This window comes from Chenopodium quinoa, unplaced genomic scaffold (genome assembly GCF_001683475.1).
Source record: "Chenopodium quinoa cultivar QQ74 unplaced genomic scaffold, ASM168347v1, whole genome shotgun sequence".
Classification (NCBI taxonomy): Eukaryota; Viridiplantae; Streptophyta; class Magnoliopsida; order Caryophyllales; family Amaranthaceae; genus Chenopodium; species Chenopodium quinoa.
The window spans coordinates 254534-281535 of NW_018742484.1; the positions used below are offsets into that span (position 1 = coordinate 254534).

The 27002-nt window shown below is 39.4% G+C and overlaps 1 protein-coding gene and 1 long non-coding RNA gene across 2 annotated transcripts; one reads left to right on the top strand and one right to left on the bottom strand.

Moving 5' to 3' along the window:
- Window positions 1–1390: 1390 nt before the first annotated feature.
- LOC110719302 (PHD finger protein ALFIN-LIKE 1-like) lies at window positions 1391–8565 on the bottom strand. The gene is made up of 5 exons (XM_021898192.1): window positions 8251–8565; window positions 8115–8147; window positions 6854–7076; window positions 2590–2710; window positions 1391–1997 (listed from the first exon to the last, which is right to left on the bottom strand). Exons 1-5 carry the CDS (start codon window positions 8336–8338, stop codon window positions 1737–1739), a joined length of 726 nt encoding a protein of 241 aa, XP_021753884.1. The 5' UTR covers window positions 8339–8565; the 3' UTR covers window positions 1391–1736.
- Window positions 8566–17703: 9138 nt separating this feature from the next.
- LOC110719254 lies at window positions 17704–18033 on the top strand. Its single transcript, XR_002511049.1, has 3 exons — window positions 17704–17775; window positions 17856–17927; window positions 18013–18033. It is a non-coding gene; the product is annotated as an uncharacterized LOC110719254 (long non-coding RNA).
- Window positions 18034–27002: the final 8969 nt, after the last annotated feature.

A 27002-nucleotide genomic window follows, 5' to 3' on the forward strand; every position in this document is an offset into this window, starting at 1 on the left:
ATTTTAATATTTAACGCATTATACATTTAATTTATATATTTACACATAATTAACACAAAATTAATTAATAACATAGTTATATATAAAACTAATCTAATCATACACATATAAAGTTAACACATAATCATTATAAAAGTATTCATACACATAAAAATTACAACGTAATTATGAATATTTATGTATAAAAGTATTCGTAACACATACAAAATTAAACATAATTATTTTTTTTTAAGTTATTAACACAAATCTAATTTACATATACAAAATTAAAACATAAATTTATTAACAATTTATTTTTAATTTTAAATTTATCAAATTTAAAAAAAAAATTAAAAAAACAAAAAAGAATATAAAAAATTGGTTATTTTTAATTTTAACTTAATCAAATTTTTAAAAACAAATTAAAAAAAAATATTAAAAACTGGTCGGACCACCACCGTGGCACCGGCGCCTGGCCGGGACGCCGCCACCATGGCGGTGGCGCCTGGCCAGGATGCATGTACCATGGTAATGGCGCCTGGACTGGAAACCACACCAATGGTACAGGCGTCTTGGCCAGGCGCCGCCACCATGGTGACGGCGTCCCGGCCTGGCGCCGGTGCCACGGTGGTGGCGTCCCCGCCACGCGCCGGTGCCACCGTGGCGACGGCTCTATTGGACGCAAGCCGTCTTTTCAGATCAAATTCAAAATTTTACATCGTTTTGCTGCGACGACGACTGCTCTCCGTCGTCCCTCGGCTCTCCGGCCTCCCCCGGCTTTCCCGTACGGCTCCACATTTTTCGGTGAGTGAAATTTTCGTTTTCAGTGAGAATTCACAAATGGGCAAAACTGTCAAATCAAATGAATTTTGTGGGCTTTATGTAGAAATTTGTGGGGGATGTTTAACATATCCCTTAATGTAATGAGATCAGAATTGTAGTTTAATTAGGATGTTTAAAAAAGAAAAAATAAGGGTAATTTCGTTATTTTATACAAAGAAACTTACTAAAAAATAAAAGAAATCAATTGTTGCGAGTAATGTGAAGCAACCATTTTTATTATATGTTGTAAGTAATGCGAAACGGAGATAATAGAAAAGGTGTTTATAACTGAAAATGGAAAAGAATAATCTAACAAAAACTCACTTGTTTGTGTTTAAATATAGAAAAATCTATTAATCATAGATTCCATTCGCATTGGAATCTTGAAGGATCCAAACAAGATATATATAAAAAAAAAAAAAAAAAAAAAAAAAAAAAAAAAAAATGGAGGGCATATAAAATTATAAAGGAGGGGTGAGAATTTGTGTAAAGTACGGCGTAATTGCATTGCCATAACAACCAAGAGCCAACATTATGCACTATCCACTATCCAGCACATCTACATTTTAAATCCAGAAACTTTTGGTGCTAAGTTTAATAAATTCAGCTTTGGATGTATAATGATTGCTGAATACTTCGAATTTTTAGACAATCAACCTGTGTTACTGATAACATCAAGTTGTGAATGGCTATTGCCTATCGCTACTAATACGAATACATTTATCATAAACCAGGCTATCTGATACAACAAAATACAAGACTCCCAGACAGAAAAAGAAATCTTGGATCACATTAAAATGCGGGTGCTGTATAAACAAACATCAGCTGGCAACAAATTTTACTACAAATTTCATACTTTAAAGATAGTTTTTAAGTATCTGCTATACTATGTCAGCCACCCAGGTAAAAATTCTTCTCATCTCCTTGTACCAGCATCAGTGACTACGGCCTGTCTTCTTCAAGCTGCAAGATGGGCATTTGTACTGCTTAATGTTTTCGGCCTTGGCCGGAGTAATCTTCACGCACTTGCCATGGAACCACCTTTCGCAAATATCACAGCAAATCCAAAATTCATCAGCACTGTAATTACCACCACAGCTACCACACAGTGTCTCACCTTGCTCATCTTCATCATCCTCAAAGCCCTCATCAGCCGCCAGCTTGGGAGTGCTCTTAATCTGCCCATCACTTGCTCTCTGCAAGAAAACACAGGGACATTATTGACCCAAAGGAAATGCCTCAAGAATGTGGACTATAAACTTGTCAAAAAAAAAAAAAAAAACTTTCTCCCTTCTCAAAAGCATACCGCCTTCAATCTCCTAGTTATACTAGATCCAGTAGCAAATATACATTTTACACTGATACCAACTAATTTGTAGCAATCTAAGTGCTGTAAATAATAAAGGTCAGAGAGAGTCTAGCATACAGATGCAGGTTGCTTCTGGTTGTTTTTTTTTTTTTTTTTTTTTTTTTTTTTTTTTTTTTTTGCAAAATGTAATTTTAAATTCAAAAGATAAAAATTCTTCACACAATGGTATTTGATATAATCAATATGAATCAACTCCCCCCACCCCCCACACCCCCCAAAACAATACAGCAATACCCAAAAAAATAAACAGATAAATTCAATGTGATGTGTATCACAAACATGCCAGACTAGAGATAAGTCACTGATATCTGTATTATCATAAAGCATAAACAAGAGTTCAATGGAACTCTTAAGACTCAACAATTCAAATAATGTATCAAAACGACCAGATAATGATGAACTACTGCGATTATTCTCACCTTGGTGCTTCCTCGGGATTTGCTACCACTATCCACACTAGGCTTGTCCTTAACAGGCTTCTTTTCTGTCACAACTTCAAAGACAGTTGGCAGTTCGTTTATCATACTGAATAGACGCTTCCTGAAAAAGAAAAAAAATAACTTTTTCAGTAATGTTCTTCACAACTGACAATAAAGAAAATTGTGTACATATGCAGCCTGATGTTTTAATTCAAAGCCTACACAAGATACACCGGCAGAACAACAAAACAGACAGCATAACCTGAGACCTCGGTAAACTATGTTACTTGGACTAGATTCAAAGTGTTGGAAACAGGTATGTATCGAAGTGTCAGAGGCATTTATGGAGAATTTGCATGTTTTGGTGCAAATGAAGTGCCTTGAGTCATCCATGTCCGAGTGTGAAGTACCCAACATATGTGACATCTAATCATTTCCACCATCTCATTTTCCTTAATAAAAGCGTAAAATCATCAAATGTACCAATCTTTCGGGAACGAAGGGAGTAGTAATTAGCATATTTCAAGAAAAAAAAATTGGCAATATAGTCACAAACCAGGGTCCCCTTTCACCCCAATATAAATCGATCCTCTTTACTCCTGTCCTCCAATAAAAACCCCACATCTCCCAGTCACACACTCTTAGGGAATAAGTCGTAATGGGGTACTTTTTCTTAAAGTTAATATAAAAGTATGGTAGTGGGAATAGTTTATTATTTTTAGGGTCAGTAAGAGAAAAAATAGAGGATAGAGGGATTTTCTTGATTGAAAGTTAACATTAAAAAGATAAAATAAGGAAAAAAAAAAGGTATTGGATGATTACCCCGCCCAAATGAGAATTGGGAATTATAGTTAGGTACTTAGGGACAAGAGTTTGGGGGAAATGGTGGTTATATTTAGGGACAAAGGGAATATAAAAAGGGAAGTGGAACCCATAAACCACAGATAAGTGCCTCATGTGTCCCAGCCTGTTAATAAGCTACAGACTAGCAAAGTTAAATGTTTATTATCAATTTACCACACCAACGAGTGACAGCTCAATGCAGATAGCACAGAAAATCTAATAAGAGAAGCCAAGACATATCAGAGTGTAAGACTGCTACTTTAACGATATTAGAATCTAAATACAGATACCACATTGCACACATTCAAACCAAGATAATGAGATACACGACACATGCATCCTATCTCATCAATCTCACTAGCAACCTATTTTCATCAACAAAATGTATAAGTGGTTGAAATACCCAGCAGCCCTCCTAGTTAATTTCCAGCAAGCTAATAGAAATCCACTATTTTTTAGCCAGACAATGCCATGTTTCACAAACTCAGTTACTAAACTCTAAAAGGATTAAGGTAATCAATTACTTTGGGTAAATACTAGATAGTTTACCTCATTGTCACATGGACTCTTCATTTCACCTCAAGTACCCATGTCAGACCCTCGACACTCGGACATGGGTATGACACTTGGACACTTCACTTTTGGTTCAAAACCATGATTTTTTTCACAAAATAGCCAAGTCGGACGCTTGGACACATACCCTTGTTGGCCATGGGTACCCGAGTCCATGTAACATAGGTTTACCTTCTCAGAAAAAGAACACGGTGTGACTCAAGTTGGTTTAGCAAGTGGATATTAACAAGCTATGATCAATCACAAACAGCTGCAGGGAAATTATCAAATGATTCATCCCCAGGTAAGTCAAACTTCAATGAAAGTGAGTAAAAGATGAAAATAATGCAGAAGCTTAAGGGGGATAGAGTCTAGTAGGTTACTTACATAGTACCCGTAGAGAGTATATCTAAGATCATCTTCCAAGAAAGAAATGAAGAGAGAAAACGTCAGAGGAAATAAAAGAGAGAGCACTTGTCAATCAACTGAAAGTCAAAATTGCCAATTGCCAAAAGGGTTTGGGCCACAGTGCCACACCCATCAATGGAAGAAAGTTTGAACCATTTACAAGCCCAAAGGAGGTCCCATCCTAAAACCAATTTGCAATAGGAGTAACTCCTCAAGATTATAAAGGGGTCTATTTCTACTAATCTATGATGTGGGACACTTTATTTGTTGGTTTTCTATGAAACCTAAATATGTCATAGGAATCATTAGAGTTCCCCAGTTTTTCTAAAAGATGGCTTCTTAAAGACTTTTACTCTAAAATCCTTAACTTCAATATGAACTTGCTTTTAAAGTTGTAATATGCCTTTCTAAATGGCCACTCATTCTTATAATCATCAGCGATAAGTTTTTATTTGAAACTAATGTTCCTGCAGGCAGATACCATTCAGTAGAGTCCTTCCATGAGTACTCTCTAACATCATTAACTCTTCCCCTCAAAAAATCCTTCAGCCATTAGAAGAATTTCACTCCTTAGATATCACTTACTGCTACTTCAAAAGGGATTAATTTTCACTATCTGACTCATGGCATGGAGCCATTGACACAGAATATCCCACTCTGACAAAACCAGCAGGGACAACTCCCCCCCCCCCCCCGGCGTATTGCTTAGTTGAGCAAAAAGGCTATTAATATTCATTAAAAGTTTCAAACCCCTCTTCCCTTCACCTCTCTCTTCTCTCCAGATTCCAGACCCTTCTTTATATCTCACCAACACCACACCCAGCTCTCAACATCCCAACATTAATGCCCCAACTGACTTAAATCTGCCACTGTTCTGTGTTCACTCCTCTGTTAATGATTAAACATACTGATCAAAACTGTGCACAACCAAACAGCAACAAAGGAGTTTATGATTCTGATTTCCTTTCCATTTCTCTAAAAACCAACCAGCTTCTTATTTCACTAACAATTTCCTACTAGAATGGCCCATGTAAGAGGGTAAACGTTTATTGACCAACTGTGAAAAATGAAAGCTGACATAAGTGTTGCTGGCTATAAGAGAGACAATAAGTGGGCCATTTCAGAAAGTGCTACGAGGGGCCAGAAAAATTCCTCACGAAATTTGAAAAAGAGGGGGGGTAAAAGAAAGAAATACAACCATGGAGAATGCAGCAAGAAAGTACAAGAGCATGACAATAATGGTCAATTATGAAAACGAAAACACTCCTTCCAGAAATATATATTGAAGATGGAAAAGAAAAGGACTGCTACTCCATAAATTGACAAACTTAACAAAGCAATAGCGGGAAACTCTGTAGAATGCATAATGTCTGTTACAAGTAGAGGTTAAATATGGATACATTATTCAGGTGTGCAACTTGCCACAACTCAAAATTTGGGACATGAGGACTCCACTCTAACTAAATTCGTTCATGTAATGACATGCCCATAGAATTTCTAAAACCCCCCAAAGAGACATATTTTTATCATTTTAAGCAAATGCAAGACAAACACCAATCAAAATGTGACTCCAGTATGCAATTTTATTACAGAAAAAGAGGACTATGCACATATTGAGAAACTGTAGGTATTCAATCATTAACAAGAATTACTACATTGGTAAACTACCAAGTATTATAATATACACTCATAATGCTATTGAAAAAAACAATCATGTGGATGTATAATTTAGGGTGGAGGCAATGAAAAGTTACAAAACTTACAATAAAGGCATCTTAAGCCTATGTGCAAAATTTTACTAAGACTCCCCAACCCCTCTAACCATATAGTCTTCCCCAACCCCTCTAACCATATAGTTTTCCCTTTCCCTCCTATCTGCCTCTTCTATCATCCCTAAAAAAAAAAGTAAAAAAAACACTCTAGATCAAATTCCACCACCCTCTTCTACCACTCTCACCAATAAAGCCAATCATCATAGGCAATTTTATTTTCAACATCGTGTCATGTCTAAATCTTGCCCCATTATTGGTCCTACGCCATCAGGCCCATCACTAGCCTTCGACTATTGTCCTCAGAGAACCCATTATAGTCAGCCCTTACCTCCACCCCTTAAGTTGACTTTCCATTTGTCTCTTGCACCATTTAACACTGCCTCTGAAGTCTGGGGAAATGATTACCCCCAAATCTCCCTCTGCTCCTATAACCAACCCTTGGGGTTTGTATAGATAGCTTTCTCCAAGCAGATTGGAGGACCATAAATGTATTTAATCATGTCAACATGAGTACATGCTACGCCCATGTACATCAAAAGACATCAATAAACCAACATGTCATCCACAGCATAACTATCTATGGCATTGAATAAGAGGTTATCAACATAGCTCGGAAGAGCTTGTGGCCACCCTTATTAAAATGAAAGACAAGCATATAACCACGCACAAGACCAACAGAAAAAATATACCTCTCATTGCGGTTAAGACGTGCACCAAAATAGAAACCCACAGATAACAACCAACAATCACTGTGCACAGCAACTAAAGAAAGCCAATCTCTCCTATTCATTCCATCCCGTGCAAAGTTGATCCCAAGAGCTGGCTCGGGAAGCTCAGGTGGTACTTCTTCTGCAGGGAGATTAACTTCCCACGATTCATTCGGATGCCCATACAAGCACAAGTTCTCCTTCTCTGCAGGGAGACACAAAACAAGCAATATGAAACGAAATCAGTTACTCTAGCACCATGTTCAGCAAGATATCACTTATACAGTAGCATATCACAATAGCTAATAACAATATCAATAGCAAGGCTCTGGCTTAACAATGTGTCCTCAAGGTCAGATATATGCAGCCTTATACTACTAGTAGTAGACCCTTATCAAGAAAGCTACAACTAGCTTACAGCTACAAATATCCCCTTGCTCCAACACCAACAAAACAGGAAGTTCAGTAAACTATGTGATTAAATCCCTGTAATTTATAAGATGGTCTATCCAGATGACATTTCTTTACTACTCAAATTATGGAGACATTACAAACATGTTAAGTAACACACATTTTGAACCTCTATTTTAAAGAAGACATGTTGGGAAAAATGGTGCTGTCACCTGCCCCTGTACCTATATGACTACATCCTCTCGTACGAAAATACAGGACAATGTAATTCCTAATTTCCTATGCAACATAACTCATCTCACTAACTTTCATGTAAATAAAATTAAACATAATTAGTCAAAATAACCCCTTTTTGTATTCATGCATCACCAACTACCCAAATCTGATATTTAGTTTTTTACTTCAGGCTAACCAATTCAGTACAATAATACACTCAATAAAGCTGAATTTTTTAATTATTATTATTATTAATTTTTTTGAAGACTTCGCAAAACCGAATTTTTTATCCAAACTTTAAGAGCCAACTAACTTCAACAACTACATACAGCATTGAACTGGGTAACAACTAACAAGTATGAAAACTTAGTAACCCAGAAATAAAAGAATTTCATGAAAACAACGCCAAATTACAATTACCCATAACAATTACAACGATAAGAAAACAATAAAATCCAAATGTACAAACTGAGCAAGAACACAATCCAAAATTGACCTAAAAAATCTTATCAACCATCAAATCTGAAACCCCATTTTCCCAATTAACTAAAATAGGAATCGGAATAAAAAACCCATGAAAAATAATCACAAAATAAGAGAAGAAAATTTAACTTACCCGGATCGCAAAGTCCATAGAATTCGTCAACATCTAAATAAAAAAAACAACAAAAACCCAGATCACAAAAACGGTTACCCAAAAAAACCCAGAAAATCAAAAGTTAAAAAAAGAGAGAGAAAAACCCAGAAAGTACCAGAAGTAAGAGCACGAACAATAGCAGCACGACGAGCGCTAAAATCCTTGAAGATCTCTTCCACAGTTCGAGGATTTGAGGATGACATAATTAATTATCGTTATAAAAAGCAGATTTAAAAGGGTTTTATTTGTTAAAAATTTAACAGAGAAAAATAAATTACAGGAAAAGATGAAAAGGGTATGAGGAAGTGAGTGAAGAAATGGTTGAATTGGAGGAAGAGTGGAGTTTTGTTGTCATTCAGAGGAGAGAGAAAGAGGGGAGAAGTGCGGTGAGATCGCCACAAGAGACAGAAAGAGAGAAAGAAATAGAGAGAGAGAGTTGAAGGTGGTTGCTAAAATATGCAACCTTGATAATTGGGACCCTTTCATGTGACTTTGATGTGACATTTTATAGGCTAATGCCCAACTTAGCCCTTACCTTGATTGAGCCAACTTAACCTAACCTAGCCTAGCCTAGCACAGAATTAATTCGGATTGTGATTATGTTTTAGCTTGTTTAAGCAAATAAGGAAATGTATGATACGCAGTAAAGAACGTATCAGAGCGTATCAATCCAGATAAGATTGCTGAGAATCATGGCTGGCCTGATGGATAAAGATCGTCCTTCCACGTCAGTCCCTTGTAAGAGGGATTTGATCCTCAACCAAAACAAGCGGAATTACGAAAATAGATATGGGATATATCAAAAGTGTGGAGAAAAAAATATAGTCATGTAGGATATATCAATAGTGAAACCAAATAAGAGAAATTCATTTGAATTAATAAAAATTTTAATTTCAAATTAATTAATGTGCCGATTGGAAAGGAAGAGTGATTTTAAAAAAAATTTATCTCTTTGGTAACACCTAACTTTTAATGTTTCTCTTTAGTGAATTGAAAAAAAAAATTATTATCGTTAGTAATCATGAATTATAGGTAATAAGTTACTCATATCATCAATAATATTTTTTAATAAAATCTTTAATTATAGTTAGATTTTTTTTTAAAAAAAAAATCAACAATTAAATTTAATTTCAAAAATATCTTTTTTACACAAAAAACCTCAACCCCTCCCCACCAACGAGCCACCTCCTCCCTCGTCGGCACCCAATTTCTCTCCCCCTCCTTAGCCGGCGACCAGCTCCCTCCCTTTTCCCCATCCCGAAACCTAAGCATAGATTTTCGAGCTGGACGAAATCTATAAGATTTTTTCACACCACTGGTTGCTAGAGCTGATTTTCGAGCTGCTTTTGTTGCGAATTACTTTCTTTGAGCTTTTCCTCCGGTTGATTTTCAAGCTGTTTGTTTTGTTCTTGCCATTGTTGGTGAAATTATTCAAGCATTTTTTTCCTAGGTTTTGTGATTGAGAATTTGAGATGGGGTGGGGGAAAGGGAGGGGTGGGTGTCAGGGTTGAGGAAAGGGAGTAGACTGGTCGCCGGCGAGGGAGGAGGTGAGGTCACGATGATACAAATTTAAAATTTTACAAAGAAAAATAAAAGTGAAGTTAGATTCCATCACGTGAGTTGAACATAGCCTATGATGATGTCAAGTAGGTTAGTTAGTTAAAATATTAGATTATTGAAATTATACCAAGTAAAATTGACCTAACTTGGAATATTTGAATTGTATTTGAAGTGTGTGTGAGTGTAATGATGCAAAAAATAATAATTGATCGATTTTGTTTCAATCGATCTTTCGTTAATTACTATTCCATTTTATATCATTTTGCGACATTTAATTTGTTATTTAGTTTTAGTTATATATGTTGCACAGTTATTATTCTTACAATCTTATTGTGTTGTTAGGTTTTTTGGCTAAAATTAATTCACCTTTAAACCCTATTAATTATATGGATGTTGTCGTAACAATTTGGCATCCACTATGGGGTTGATAACTAATACCATGCATGTAAAATCTTCGATTTATAAAACAAAATCCTAAATCTAAACCCATAGCTGAAAACCAAAGATGGATTATTATGGTAGAAATCCAAGAGAGAATAAACTCAAATTATACAAATACAAATTAACTAAAACAAATACAGCACATATAAGGCTTAAGAAATGAGGTCCACTCCATCACCACAAAATAATACAAGCAATTCCAACACATAATAAGGGATCTCATGTGGGTCAAAAACCCATTGAGGCTTATGTGGGCCAAAAACCATGCATGCATGATGCATCTCATTGATATTCCGACCATCCAATCACTAGTAGAAAATAGGTAATGGGAAGCCACTAATTGGAAGCGGTTATTGGAATCCGCTTCCAATTCCATACAAAAACCCGGGAAATTAAAAAAAAAACAAGAGGAGAATTGGAAGCGATTTGGGTTGAACCGCTTCTAAAAAGTAATTAGAAGCGGTTCAAACCGCTTCCTTTAAAAAAAAAAAAAAAAAAAAAAAAAAAAAATCGGCTTTTAAACTTTCTTCCTTCCCTCGTCATTTCGTTCATTCCCTCCTTCATCAATTCGTTCCTGTTGCTTTCATTACCTCCTTCAATTCGCTTCCTCTTTCTCTTTCACACACCGTCACACAGCAGCCCACAACCACCATTGTCGTGCTTCTAATACCCACCACAACAACCTTCAATTCGTTCATTGAATGCTTGCACCATTGTCGTGCTTCACGGTTTTGTGTTGTTAAGAATAGGGATTGCTGCTCCTTCTCCGACCACCACAACCACCATAGGGTGCTGCTGCAGCATCGTCGCCGCCTCCACCACAGTCGCCCTCCGTCGTGCTGCTGCGTGCTGCCCCTGCTGCCTCCATTGCTGCGACCCTCTGCGTGCTGCCCCTCTCACCTTCACACGCACCACCAGGTCACCACACCTCTCCCTCTCACCCCACATTCCTTCTTTTAGGGTGAGTTCATGCTTAATTTTACTTCATTATCTATATATTGTTAACAATTTCCCAAATTTTAGGGTTTCAATTTTAGTTAATCAAATTTTATGTTAATTATTTTATTAATTATTTGTATACAAAATGTTAATTGTTACCTTAATTGTATAATGTTATAAGTTGTTTGAATTTGAGTAGCTAAAAAGTGATGAATTAATGAATGGATTGTAAATAAGCTTAGTTTGCTTGTAGGTAGTCCAATTAGCATTATATGAATGAATGAACTTGTGTTTTGTTAAATGTCAAACAAATGCAAATTATTGAATGCTTGCATCATCATTTGCCTAGATACCCGTTCGAGTCTTTCTCATTAGGAGGAAGTCTTGAATAGTCCCCGGTTGAGACTGTTCTTGGACGTGTAATCTCACTTAGGTAATGAATGTATGTCTCTTTTTCGATTTTAAGGAATATCTCGGCTTAGCATTTTGTCACCATGTTCTCTGGGTGCATATGTAGGTAAGTAATTATCTACGTTGTGTACTTGGAGAACTGGGGCGAAATGCTGCCGGATTTTCCTTAAAATTGGAAAGTTGGCATACATTCACTAGTGAGATTAGACGTTCAAGTATGGGTTAGGTTGGAGTGATAAAGACCTTTTGGGAGCATTCATTTTGTACACTATATGCATGAACGATATAAATACATACTATGTACTTTGATTATATGTTGCATTTATACATTATTTATAATGTGTTGGTATGTATAAAGGCAATTTAAAACGTTGATGGATCGCGGTTAGATGTATGGTAGACGTGATACGTTGGAATTCTTTAATGGGGTCCAAGAGTTTTGCGAGAGTGCTTCACAATATCAGATAAGAACGGGTGTGAATGACCTTCATTGTCCTTGTGTCAATTGTAATAATGTGACAATGGTCGACAGTGTTGATACAATAAGGGATCATGTGGTATGTCATGGGTTTAGGCCTCAATATCATGTGTGGGTTTGGCACGGTGAAAAGGGATCGTATAGGGAGAATGTTGTTGGGAATGATACGCACGATAAAAGTGCCGAGATTCGTGCGGAAGATGAATATGGTATTGATGATGGTGGAGATGGGGATGATGATGGTGGAGAGGGGGATGAGATCGAGGACAGTGGTGGTGATCACTTGGATGAGATGATGCATAATGTTGAAGGTGAATTTGGTGACCGATGTGATGTATTTGAGTCATTATCAGAGGCTGCCAAAAAGCCTTTGTATCCTGGGTCCAAAAAATACACCAAACTCTCAGCCGTGCTAACACTTTTTAACATTAAGTCAAAGTATAACTGGAGTGACACTAGTTTTACTTCTTTGTTGACTGTGTTATGTGACATGTTGCCTGATGGGAATGAACTTCCTAAGTCCTACTATTATGCAAAGAAACTCATGTGTCCATTTGATTTGGAGTATAAGAAGATACATGCATGTCCTAATGATTGTGTTCTTTATCGAAATGAATATAAAGAGTTGGAGGAGTGTCCACGTTGTGGTAAGTCGCGTTACAAGCGAAAGAGCAGCAATGCTGGTATGAAGGGACCTCCTGCCAAGGTGTTATGGTATCTTCCCATCATTCCAAGGTTCAAGCGTCTATTTTCAATACCAAAAGATGCTAAGAACTTGAGATGGCATGCAGAGGGAAGAAAGAAAAACGGTTTGCTAAAGCATCCGGCTGACTCTCCGGATTGGAAGAACATCGATATGAAGTTCAGGGCATTTGGTGATGAAGTAAGAAATTTAAGGCTTGGGTTGTGCACCGACGGTATGAATCCATTTGGCACTCTTAGTACCCAACATAGCACATGGCCGGTACTTTTAGTGATCTACAACTTGCCTTCGTGGTTGTGCATGAAACGAAAATATGTAATGTTGTCACTATTGATAACGGGTCCAAGGCAACCTGGAAACGACATAGATGTTTACCTTGAGCCCTTTGTTGATGATTTGAGAAACATGTAGGACGAAGGAGTTTCTGTTTTTGATGCCCATAAGAACGAGATGTTCCTCTTGCGTGCAGCCCTTATGTGGACCATTAATGATTTTCCCGCATATGGCAACTTGTCCGGGTACAAGAACAAAGGGCATAAAGCATGTCCTATTTGTATCGATGACACACCAAACGTGTACCTTGAACACTACGGCAAAGATGTGTACGTGAGGACCCGAAGATTTCTTAGGCGCGATCACCCATATCGTAGGCAGAAAAAGGCCTTCAATGGGAAAGTGGAAGAGGGGGTTGCTCCTAGGCCATAGAGTGGACATGAGGTGTATAGTCGAGTGAAGGGTATAGCAACTGTTTTTGGTAAAACATCGAAACCTTTAGACCCACATGCTCTCTTTAAAAAGTAATCGATCTTTTGGAAGCTTGAGTACTGGAAAGAACATGATGTTAGACATTGTCTCGATGTGATGCATATAGAGAAGAATGTTTGTGATGCAGTTGTTGGGACAATTATGGGTATTCATGGTAAAACAAATGATGGAAAGAGCGCGCGATTAGATTTGGAAGCGTGGGGGGTTCGTCCAAAATTATGGGTCCAGCCAAAGATAGGGAAGGCCAAGGTAATGGAAAATGTAAGCGAAGATGGTGGCAAAAGACGTAAGGGGGAGCGCAAAGGAAAGGGCACCAGTGTATCAAAGAAGAAAGATGGTGGAAAAGGCAAGAATGAAAAGGTTTATTTACCTCCAGCTTGCTACACATTGTCAAAGGAAGAAAAACGAAAGTTTTGTGCTTGTTTGTATGACATTAAGGTTCCATCTGGTTTCTCGTCAAACATGAAAAGATTCGTTTCCTTAAATAGGGAAATGAAGTTGACTAGTATGAAATCACATGATTGTCACATGATGATGCAAGTATTCCTACCGATTGCAATTCGTGGTATTCTACCGAAGCACGTGAGAGAAGCTATTACAAGCCTTTGTTCGTTTTTCAATACCATATGCAGCAAAGTGCTTGATCCTTTTACACTTGATGCTCTCCAGGCGAATGTAGTCGTAACTTTGTGCAAATTTGAAATGTATTTCCCACCGTCATTTTTGACATAATGGTGCATTTGGTTCTTCATTTGGTTCGTGAGATTAAGATGTGCGGTCCAGTCTTTATGAGGTGGTGCTATCCTTTTGAAAGACACATGGGCACATTGCAACATAAAGTCAGGAATCCAGCCCATCCAGAAGGTAGTATGATTCAAGGGATTGTGGCGGAGGAGATTGGTAATTTCGTGGCGGAGTATGTTGCCGTTGCCGAACCAATAGGGCTTCCCACTTCCCGACATGAAGGGAGACTTGATGGTCATGGTACCCTCGGGTCGAAACGGATCTCACCTACTCATGATCAGTTCTTGCAAGCTCACCTATTTGTGCTTCATCATGTTGCGGAGGTTCACCCATATTTAAAAGAGCACATGGATAGTTTGTGTGCGGAATTTCCATCAAAAGGGGAAAGGGCACTAATGCAGTTGCATAATAAGATGTTTGTGACGTGGTTCCATGATCGAGTTATGCGTCAATTGGATGAGAGTGTCTCTGATACTATAGAGTGTCTAGCTTATGGTCCAAAGGAAGATGTTTATTCTTTTGAGGGATATGACATAAATGGGTATACATTCTGGACTGAGCATCGTGATCAGAAATCCTCATTGACTCAAAACAGTGGTGTCACTCTTGTGGCTTCATCAAGAGAGTTTGCAAGTACGAAGGATACAGCACCGGTTGACGCACAATTATCCTACTACGGACGAATTCAGGAAATATGGGAACTAGATTACCGTGAGTTCAAGGTAGGTCTATTTAAGTGTAAATGGGTTGATAATATTAGGCGCAACGTCAGACATGATGACTTCACTCTTGTATACCTTGGCCACTTGCGGGATAGTTTGGAACCATTCATCCTTGCATCTCAAGCCAAGCAAGTGTTCTATGTAACCGACCCAGCCGATCCAAAATGGTCCATCGTCCGTGCTAGCAAAAGAAGAATTTTAGGGGTTGGAGATGTTGAAGACAAGGACGAATATGATGCGTTTGATGATTCGCCCCTTTTCACCGCCCCTACACTTGATGTAGCAAATGATGTGGACAAGGGTGCAAATTATATTCGAGTAGACCACAATGAGGGAATACTCGAATGAGGTACAATTTTTTAAGCATCGTAATTTTTTGTAAACATGTTTTGTATACCAAATATGAGTTCTTAGAAGGATTAGATGTGAACTAGGAATGAAAATAAAGAAGTTGGGAAAGTTAGTTGCTCATTTTTTCCATTTTGAACTTATTTCGCTCCCATAACCTTGTATATTAGCATGGTATCTATGACTTTTAAGCATTTTCAACTTGTAAACATGTTTTGTATACCAAATATGAGTTGTTAGAAGGATTAGATGCGAACTAGGAATGAAAATAAAGAAGTTGGGAAAGTTAGTAGCTCATTTTTGCCATTTTGAACTTACTTCGCTCCTATAACCTTGAATTAGCATGAAATCAATGACTTTTAAGCATTTTCAACTTGTAAACATGTTTTGTATACCAAATATGAGTTGTTAGAAGGATTAGATGTGAACTAGGAATGAAAATAAACAAGTTGGGAAAGTTAGTTGCTCATTTTTGCCATTTTGAACTTATTTCGCTCCTATAACCTTGAATTAGCATGAAATCAATGACTTTTAAGCATTTTCAACTTGTAAACATGTTACTAATGACTAACTATTTGCGTGTCTTGTGGTGGTAGGTGTCTACATAAAATGGGTGGTGATGAATATCTTCACCACGAAGAGGATATGGATGATGAAGACATTGGTAGTTCTCAATCTAGTGACGAGTTGTATGATGTCAACAAGGAGCAAGATTTGGGTGAACCAGAAGACCAAGCTCATGATGACTTGCAGCGTAGGCTTGATGCTTATGAGATACAAGCTGAATGTGCCCCCCTATTAGGGATGATATTGTCTCCGAGTTTGTACGAGATTCACAAGGACAAATGCAACGTCAAGTGAAAACCAGTGGTGGTGGAAAGGCACCGGGGAAGAGAAAGGTAAGGGGTGCAACAAAAGCTTTTAAGAAACCCGGGGAACCCATGATTCTTGAGTTTGACGAGTTGGGTCAACTTACTGGGCAATGGCGCAGCAAATATTCCACACACATTGGGATATTGACTCGTAAAATACCGATCACACTTGACTGGGCAGAGATACCTAAAGGGTTGCTTCAAATGTTTTGGGATGATACAATGGTAAGTGTTTTGCATTTTAGTTTTTCTCAAAAAACTTCGTACCAAAATCAATGTGCATTCACCAAAATCAAACCAAACTTCGTAACATTGGTTGTGCAGCTTGCCTACTTGACTGTGCAGCAGGCCAAGGCTGTGTGCAGCCTGCCAGGTCTGCTGTGCAGGTGTCTAGGCTGGCTGTGCAGCCTGCTAGGGCTGTGCAGCTGCCTAGGCTGGCTGTGCAGCCTGCCAGGGATGCTGTGCAGCTGCCTAGGGTGGTTGTGCAGGATCTTTTTTTTTTTTTTTTTTACTTTATTTTGCCCTAGGCTAACATGTACGTTTGCCATTCTTACAGAGTGTGTTTAATATTCCTGATGAGCCAGACAAGAGAAGATCGTTTGAAGGTTTTGTACAAGAGAGATTCAAAAACTTCAAAAGTTCGTTGAGAACAAGATGGATCCATAAGAAACAAAGGCATAAACCGAAGAAAACTGTGATGGGTAATGCAGGAGAGGAGGAACCTGAGAAGAAACTGTGGGATGTATATCCACAAATAACGGTGAAGGACTGGGAGAAGTTTGTGGCAAAATCAACTACTACTACTGCACTTGTATGTATTTTAATATAAATTAGAGTTGTTTCCTCAATTTTGCTCACTACATATTATGATGCGAACATTTGGTAATGTGTAGGAAAAAAGTCAACAAGCTACGAGCAATGCTGAGAAGAAAATGTATAACCATCATATGGGTTGTAAGACATTTGCGGAAAGTAGACCAAAGTGGATCAAAGAGGGTCTATACCCCGCATCCAAAATACCATCATCTGATAAACTGCTTCCCTCCATGGTCACAAGTTTGGTAAGTCGTGCAAATGATTGGTGGTGTGCTATGCATGGGATCGACAAGAACACCGGGAAGTACATTATGCACCCGGATAAAAGGACAGTAGCAGATGCACTTGTAAGCACCCTTTGACATTTATGGTAATATTCCACAGTTATTATTAAATATTTCCATAGAAACTACATCTAACTTAGAACTGGAAACTTTTTGTGTTGTTGCAGCTCGAGCATACGTCGGAAGTGGTTGAAGGCAAGCTCACTCCAAGCATAGAGAACGATCCTTTTACCTTGGCTTTGGGAAAACCATACCACCCTGGGCGAGTCATTGGTGCGGGAGGGAAACAACTAGGGTGGGAAAAGGTTATGGGTTCAGAATACACTAAATCAGGAAGAACAAGATCAAGTGTTAATTCGCCCCACCATATGAATGCCAAGGAAAAGGAATCAATTAAGGTGGAGATACGCCAAGAGGTGCAAGAACAATTGCAAATTCAATTCAATGCCATTTTAAAGCACATGAACTTGCCAAACTTGTCTTTCCCCCCGATAACCCCAGTGGACTCATGTAGTCACCCAGAAGATGCCGAGGACGATCCACTTGTTGAGAGCGAGGTAATTGAATTACAGTTGAGAACATGAACTTCATATCATCAAACGAGGCCTTATGTAGCATAATTATTTTACTATTGCAGATTCCTACTCCTACGCATGCAGACTCAAGGGGGATTGCAAACCAGACACCTGATCCTTTTCCAGATGTTCAGGTAACTTTCAAGTCTTAATGAAATGTAAACGTATTAGGCTTACGCTGGTTAATTAGTTCATAACTTGTCCTAATCAATTGTGTAGGAAGAGACGCCTTGTGAGCTTCTTCACTCCGGCAAAAACGTGGATGGAGAGTTGGTGGGGTATGGTAGCGCACAAACGTTTGACAAGGTCCATTTTAAGTCTAATACTAGTACCCGCTATATCTCGGTCGGGATTAATTCCATAGTACCAGGGTTTGAGGACTTGCCACTACCGGTGCCTAGAGAGGAATATGACTTCATCACGCTGCTTGATGCGAAAGGTAGCTTTGTGCAATGGCCACGTGATCGGGTGAGGTTGATAGGAGGGGTAAGTGTACACTATTTACCTTGTTTTTAAAACATGTCCCAAATAGCTTGTAATATAACCATGTGCTTTTATGTTACAAATGAAAATCAGTCATCTAAAAGGAAGAAGGTGGAGAATCCAAAATCTAAGAATTTCCAACCTACAAAGAACATGGAACAAGGACAAGGGTTGAAGAAGAGTTCGAGAGGTTCTGCCACGAGTTGTACTCCACTAGTAGAAGCCGGCATCCTGAATTCGCTCTCTAGAGCTTGTACTTTTTTCATAACCGTGTGAGTGAGTTGCCTAGGGGTAGATCTATTGAAGTGATTTTACCTAAGGCATTGTTCCACTATGATGAGGATGGGATCGCACCAATTGCAAAAGAGGATGTGAAGGAATTTCTATCCAGTGCCATGCTTAACATTTCCATCGTTCAAGCTTTCATGAGGTAATTCAATGCCACTATTCCTAATCATTTTGTTGCATTTTCGAATGTAAACAATGCTTTTAATAATTATTCCCCACAATACTGTCATGAAGGGCACTACAGGAGCACCTTAGATGCTTAGGCGATTCCAAGGCTGCAGTTGGGTGGTTTTGCCCCGAGCAGACCTCGCTTACCAGATGCTTGTGCAACCCTCGTGATGTGGAAGATTACCTAGAACGGAGTATCAAGGAATCAACGCGTGCGGGAGATAAGTTCATATTAGCCCCATGTTTTGAGGAGTACGTCTACAAATGTCATAAATTCAGTTGTTATTTTTTAAAAAAATTTTGAAAATGCAGTTAACTGTGGCGTATATTTGTTGAGGTTTTTTCAATATATGCAGTGCTCATTGGACCCTTTTGGTGATTTGTGTTTCCAAATACACAATCTACCACTTTGATTCACTTCGTCAGAACCCACCACGTAGGTTGCTAGTGAATAATATATTGAATAGGTACATATTGCTTCCTATTGTTAATTGACCTCACCTAACCCATTGAGTATTTATGTTTCTAACTTTGAACTTACTTTCCTAAAGTGTTATGAAGAAGCTACATTGTCGTTCTGCTGCGAATCCTACGTGGGAATATGGAAAGGTAATGCCTTGAGTTAGTGATTTGCTTAATATACTTGGCTTCGGTTATGGGTATGCATGATTTGATATCCTTTGTGGCATGTCAGTGTGCGCAACAAGACGACGGACTTGACTGTGCCCTATACGTTATGAGGTTTATGCTTGACATAGTCAGTAGTTGCAAGGACGCACAACAACTAGATGAGGTATGCTTTTACTATCTTCAACCTATTAATTGTTTTCATTATTGCACTGAACAAAACACAAGCACAACTTGCACCGAACAAAACACAAGCATAACACGCAATATGCAAAGGCACGCTGCCCAGACTGTGCAGCAACCAAGGCAGGCTGCCCAGGCCACTGCAGCAGCCAAGGCGGGCAGGCCAGGCCACTGCACCAGCCCCGCCAGGCAGCAGCCTAGCCAGGCAGGCACCCAGCCAGGTAGCAGCCCAGCCAGGCAGCTGCCCAGCAGCCTGTACATGCACATGATGCATGTCATTTTTGTGCATTTCGGCCATTTTGGTGATTTTCGGTGAATTTCGGTGTTGTGATACTCATGACAATGTTTGGTTTTTTTTTTTTCCTCTAAAGTTTTGCAAGGTTCAAAGGGAAGGCCCGTTAACAAGGAATGAAATCAATGAAGTTCGCGACATGTGGGCTTTTTTCGTCACATTTGATGGCATGTAGAATTGTCGTAATGGTTATATTGGTTTGTTAGCTTGACTTTATTAATTACTTATTATTGTCAACATTATTTTAATTAAGTACGTATTAGTATGTACGTAGTATTTCTAATTGTAATCTTAATATATTTTGGTGTAATTAAATATTGTTGTTCATTAAATATATTAATGATGTTACTTTTTATTTATATAATTATTTCGTGTTATATATATTATTGTATTATTTTGTAACTAATATTAATATTATTATTAATTAATAATATTAATTTTATTATTAATTAATAATAATAAATTTATATCGATTAATAATATTATTTTATTATTAATTAATAATACTGAAATTATTGTGAAAGGTCACTAATAATATTATTATATTAATATTATTAGTAATAAATTATAAAAAAAAATAAAAAAAATAAAAAAAAAACTACAATTGGAAGCGGTTTGGCGCCAAACCGCTTCAAATTCTCCACTAATTGGAAGCGGTTTGAACCGCTTCCAATTCTAACTGACAATGGCAAGCCCCCCAAACCGAAGCGGTTCAAAACCGCTTCCAATTAGGGGGTTTGAACCGCTTCTAAATTAGTTTTTTCTACTAGTGTATGGTTTTTGATTTTTTTTTTGGGATGTTTTATATAAATTAAGTTTTAAACTAAAATAAGATTATATATATATATATATATAATATATATATATATATATATATATATATATATATATATATATAAAAAGAAGCTGACACGTGGCTTGGCAACCGGTCAGAGGGGTATGGTGACCTGCTGGGGGCGGTGTGGGAGAATAATAGATAAAGGTGGGATTATTCATGGTTAATCCAAATGTTGGATTATTTTGGGAGAACCAGCAAAAGGTTGGATTATTCATGTTAAATTTTCCTTTATCATATGTCACTTAGGGCTAAGCAAAACTAGTCAAATATAAGAATATCTTAAGATCTTATTTGCAGCCTATTTGATAATTTAGGATACTGATCGACAATTTTGGATACAATTTCTCTAAAAAAAAAATTAAAAAACTAATTTAATTATATACTTCCTCTGTTATTTTATACTCCCTCTGTTTTGTAATAATCGCAACACTTTGACCTTTGCACTATTTATATGCTTACTTTGACTACACTTTTTATCAAGACATATACTGCCATGTAAAATATTTTTGGATTAGTTTTTATGTATATTTTCATTAGATCAAGCTATTATACTTCTTAATAGTATATAATTACAAATATTAATGATCAAAGTTGTACATTGGTATGTGTGCAGGTCAAAGTGTTGCGATTATTATGAAACGGAGGGAGTAGTTGCAACACTTCTCTTTTCAAGCTTGTCGATGCATATTTTCTATCGTTAATATCTTTAATTATCAATATGTAAAAATTATAAACATTTAATATTAAAATAATATAAATCGAGACAAACCTAACTATAAAAAAACGAAGGAAGTAGTATTTTGGATATTCCAATCTAAAATCAGAAAATTTTCAAATGCCAATGTCAAATATCCAAAAAAATTCGTATTGGATTCGGATATAAATGTTCGATCCAAAATTCATTTTAGATCGGATATCCATTCTGTGCTTAGCTCTATTGCTACTTAGAGGCTGTTTGTTTGTAAGGATAAATGATGGGATAGGGATTAATAATCCCTTGTTTGTTTAATGGGAATTGTTCTATCCCATATGAAAAGGATAGGGATAAAGAATAGAGTTATCCCTCTATTTTTATAACAAGGGGGCAGGTATAAGGTGTAGGGATTAAAATTGAAAAGTAAAAGACAATTTTACCCTTAATGAAAGGGAAGGAAGAGGGGAGAGGAGAAATGTTAGTAAGGATAGTTAAGTAATTTTACTACTTTATCCCAATTTAATTCCCAAATCATACCAAATAATGGATAACATAATTTTTATCCTTATCCCACCCATTAGACTATCTCCAATGGTGAGACTTGAGGGAGTTTTTTAGGAGAGAGAGAGTATTTTTTGCAAAGGATATCAATAAGTTGGTATCTAAACTTAGCAACTCCAAAAAAAAAGTTGCTAAGTTTAGATACTCAAGTTTGAGTCTCATTTGACAAAACGTATGGGTCCTTTATCAATATTATAATATATTTTATAATTTATTTAAGTTTTATTTTTATTTATTTTTTGAAAAATTTACAATATGGATTTGGTGGGCCATAAATTGAAAGTGATATTAATATACTTTACAGAATATTACCATTGGGAAATTAGACTCACATGAGTTGCTAAATTGAGAAGCGGGTTGGGTATCACCATTGGAGGTAAAAAACAACTCATTTTGTATTTCAATACTCAAAGCTAAGTCTCACCAATGGAGATGGTCTTAATTCCCTATCCTTATCATACCTTCTTATCCTCATTATTCCTATCCCTGTTGTCAAACACCCCGTTAATCTAAACTCAATCCATTACACCCCTTAAGGCCTCTAACTAGTACTGTCAAAACGGTTTGACAGTTCGGTTACGGTTTGGTTTGAAATCGGGTCGGTTTGAAATCAGTTTATGTGTCTTACGGGTTGGTTTCAGTTCGGTTTAAGTAATTATCGGTTCGATTCGGTTTCGGTTTATTCTTGAACGGTTTAACTTCGGCTCGGGTAGTAACGGGTTCGGTGTAGACGGGTTGCGGTTTGTTAACGGTTTGGTGTAAACGGTTTTTATCCCGGTTTAAATTCGATTTGGGTTGTAAACGGTCCGGGTAGTAAACGGTTCGGTGCAAACGGATTGCGGTTTGTTAATGGTTCGGTGTAAACGGTTTTTATCCCGGTTTAAATTCGGTTCGGGTTGTAAACAGTCTAGGTAGTAAACGGTTCAGTGCCGACGTGTTGCGGCTTGTTAACGGTTCGGTGTAAACGGTTTTTATCCCGATTCAAACGGTTTCGGGTTAGAAACGGTTCGGTTCTTTTTTGGTTCAGTTTTTTTTGGTTCGGTTTATAACTGGTTCGGTTCGTTAACGGGTTCGGTTCTTCTACGATTTAACATTATTCGAATCGGTTTTATTTCAAGTTTACTAAATTACAGTTCGGGTCTGTTTTTTTATTTAAAACAATCGGTTTTTTATCGAGTCGTTTGGATTCGGGCAATTAAACGGTTTTGGTTTGAAATTTGATACTACTTTCTAACTTTTTGCTGGTTAACAAGTTTTATATCAAACCGGGACTTCATCACTTCATATTGAGGCATCATATTATATGCGAATTCTCATTAATTTTATAAATACATATTGTTTCGGAGTTTTCTGATGTCCTGCGGGAGAGTTACAATTCCGAGACTAGAACCGGACGCCTGTACCTGCAACACAAACGGAGACTCCTTGTGGTAGGAGCTCCGCCTCCGACGGTCAAGTTAGTACTTGATTAAGGAGTAATTAATGCGGAAATTAAAGTGATTGGGTCTCTCTAGGTGAGAGTGTTTAATATGTGTAATCTGCGTTTTTTGCGTCCTCTCCCTTAATGAGGATTAAGGGAGGTATTTATAACCTCGGGAAACGTGCCAATCTAGGTTTAGGTTAACCTTGGGCTGATTGGGCTTCCCTCGGAAGTTGGGCCTAGGTGACCGGTTATCCCAGGTGTCATGGGAAGGACACGTGTCGTGTCGTAATTGGTCCATAGTGGACGGATCATTGCTTGACACGTGGCAGGCTCCTATTGGCCCATGTGACGGACACATGGCGGAACCTGATTGGTCCACTTGTCAGATGGTGATTGGTGGGGAAAGAACCCCTAATCATTTGCCCCTCACAGGTGGCACGTGACTGGTCACGTGTTACCTGTGACAGGTATCGCCCTGTAACAGGCGACGGCCTGCTATAGGTGTCACTCGGCGAGAGACCGAGAGATTCTCCCGCCAAAATTTTGAATTCTGGAAGTGACCCTTCGCCTTCTCACTTCGCCTATATAAAGGAGTGTTGACTTCGGTCATTTTCACACTTGAAAACTTTGTGAGAGAACATTCGGACCCTTGAACTTGCTCTGCATTTTGGACCCTTTCTGCCTACCGCCTGCTCTGACAAGCCGACTGCAAAGGATTTTCAGAACTTCATCAATCGTCACTCGTTCAGGTAACCGTCGGTTCTCTTACTCTTAATTTTCTCTTTACTTTATTCTTTTTTGAAATGGCACCACGGAAGCACACGACACGACCTAGGTTAGTGATCAGCCGGTCACCGGGGACGGCTGAATCTAGGACTAGGAGTGTCGCCTGCCCTTTTCTGGACCCATCTTTGCCCTTTATACAAAGTCCGACTGTATCTGTGTCTATGCAGAGCATGATGGCCAGAACAAAAAAGACTGCCAGGATCTCAAACTCAGACGGCTCCTCCCACAGGGTGCCGATTAGTGAAACATCTGACCAGGCGCCAGATGTGGAAGTGAAACAAAGCGGCTTGAAAGCCGGCAGTTCTGAGGGAGGAGTCAAAGTGACCCCTTCCCATTTTACAGTTGACAATTCTACATTCTCTCCTGCTCCTTTTAAAGGAGAGGAGGCGGGCCCCTCCGGGAGAGGGGAGGAGTCGTCCTCTTCGGACTCGTCAGAGGACGATTCCGAGTCTAGCTCTTCTGGCCATGCTTCCCTGGACACAGAAGAGAAAAACAGTCGCCTACAAGAGGCGAGGCTTTCTCACGCAGTTGAGAAGGGGACGATTGGGCGGAGCCATCCGCCTCTCACCGAGAGCAAAATACCCCCTACTACTGCACGGTACCTCGGGGCCGGATCACGGCCATGCAAGAGAAAGTGGAGAGCTTTATCGCAAACCACACAATGGGCCCCGACTTTTTAGTGTTCGTGCCGGATCCAGAAGACACAGTCGTATGGCCGGCTGGTACCAGTTATGATGGCGCCTGCTTTGGCTGCTACGAGGCGGCCATCAAGGCTGGGCTGCGCTTCCCACTACATCCGGCTGTTCAGCGGATCTTGGATGGGTATGAGTTGGGGTTATGGCAGTTAGCCCCGAACTCCTGGGTCAACGTACTCGGCTATGTGGCCGGGTGCGAACTGCACGGGGTGGAACCGAGCTTCGAGGCTTTCGTCCACATGAACTACCTCAGCCAGACCCCTAAGGCAGGCGGTACCGGCTGGTATCAATTGACGAGCCACAGGGGCTACCTCATGACGAGAGGTAAAGCAAACAAATGGAAGGACTGGCGGAGCACCTTCCTCATCATTGAGAGTTCAGACACAGAGCTGAACAAGCGCTTCAACAGGTGGAACAGGAATCCGCCCCTTCTTGCAGGCGCCCGCAGCATGCCGCCTGTTCCCCCCAAGGCTAAGAAAGAGATCCTAGATAAAGGACTCTTCAGAGTAGAGTCGAAGGTGAACTCTACTTCAGGGGTACGAGAGCAAGTACCCCTGCACTGCGTCCCGAGCTTCAAATGGCTCTACGACGAGTACTTTTTGGCCGCCTGTGGCCTCAGCAGTCGGTGCTCAAGAGGTAGCCGGCCTGTCGAATACGCTGTTGTTCCATGCATTTCTGTTATGACTTTTATTAACTTTGCTATTTGTTTTTGCAGCGGACGCCATGAGCAAAATTACCGCCTCCAAGACTGCGACGGCCATGTTGCGGGCCTCCATCATGCAACAGTCTTCAACCGACTCCCCCAACAAGGGGGCACCCTTGGTGGGCTTCGAACCTTTCACCCTCTTTTTGGAGTTGTGTTTATGCATATACTGACTCTTTTCTTCTTTTTTAGACGGGCGCTCCAAGAGCTTCTTCTTCCCAACAGCCGGACCCCAAGGCCCGGAGGACGACTGTTGCGAGCTCTCCTGGTTCTGCCAGGAAACATGCGGCGGCTGAGAAACAGCCGGCCACTTCTTCTAAAACTCCAGCTGGGCCACCTAGAAGTATGAAATTGTCCTTGTAAATTTTTGACTTGCTCCCTTCTTTACTAGGTCTAATCCGTTTGTTTATGCTTGATGCAGCCGGCCCTCAGGAGCCTGACTTGGTCGAGGTGGCCAAGTCTATGATCAAGGTCGTTCCTCCAGCTGAAAGGGAGGCGGTCAGGGGTGTCGGCACCCTTGACCTAGACGGGATTGCAGGGGTCCTTGCTGAGGTATACTTAGCATATTTGAATTCTAGGACGCCTGTTTTCTTTTTGTTTGGAAACTGACGCCTGTTCCCCTTTTTACTTAGGCCCTGCTCCGAGTGAACGGCCTTCGCAAGCCGCTTGACCGGAAGAAAAAAGAGGTAAAGGCTGCAAAAGCTATGCCGCCTCTGACTGTGATAAGGCAATGTTTCAAATTGCCCAAAATGAAGTTCTGACCATTGATATTCTTTATTATCAGGCGCAGGCTACCGCCGCTATCCGGGCTCAGTTAGAGGCGGCCCAGAAGAGGAATAGCGAGCTGGAGGCGACCATCAACAACCTCAAGGCCAAGCTGAGACCTCTTCGCCAAAAGATGTCCTCATACGAAACCTTGGAGAAATCCTTGGCGAGCGTAAAGGAACGCCTGGTGACCCAGGAGAAGAGTCTTACTCAGGAGCTCTCGGAAAAGGCCGAGCAAGAAAAGAAAGAGCTGGTCCGGGAGATGATGGAAGACTCTGCTCAAATCCAGCGCATGACTTGGGGCCGCCTCTTCCCCAATGCCGACTTTGCCTCATGGGAAAAAACGTACCGCCAGTGTTCTGATAGATATAATCAAGAGATCCTGGCGGCTGCTGAGGAAGAGGCGTTGGAGGAGGAGGAGCAGCCGGTAGTGGCGCTTGTGCCGCTTGGGGGTAATGCATCAAAGAAGGATGCAGCTGAAGCCGAGTCCAGCAAGAAGAGTGCTGACCAGGCGGCAGCTGCTAATATTGAAGATCTGCCCCCTTCTTAAGCTTTATGTCTTCTTTCCACGGCCTGCGTGCCGTTTGTTTGTATTTACCCGGCCAGGGGGCCGGGGCTCTGAATATTTTGCCGGTCTTTAATGACCGGCTTCCTTTTAATGAATATTTTTGTTTTGCTTCAAACTTGTTCAAGTATTGAATAT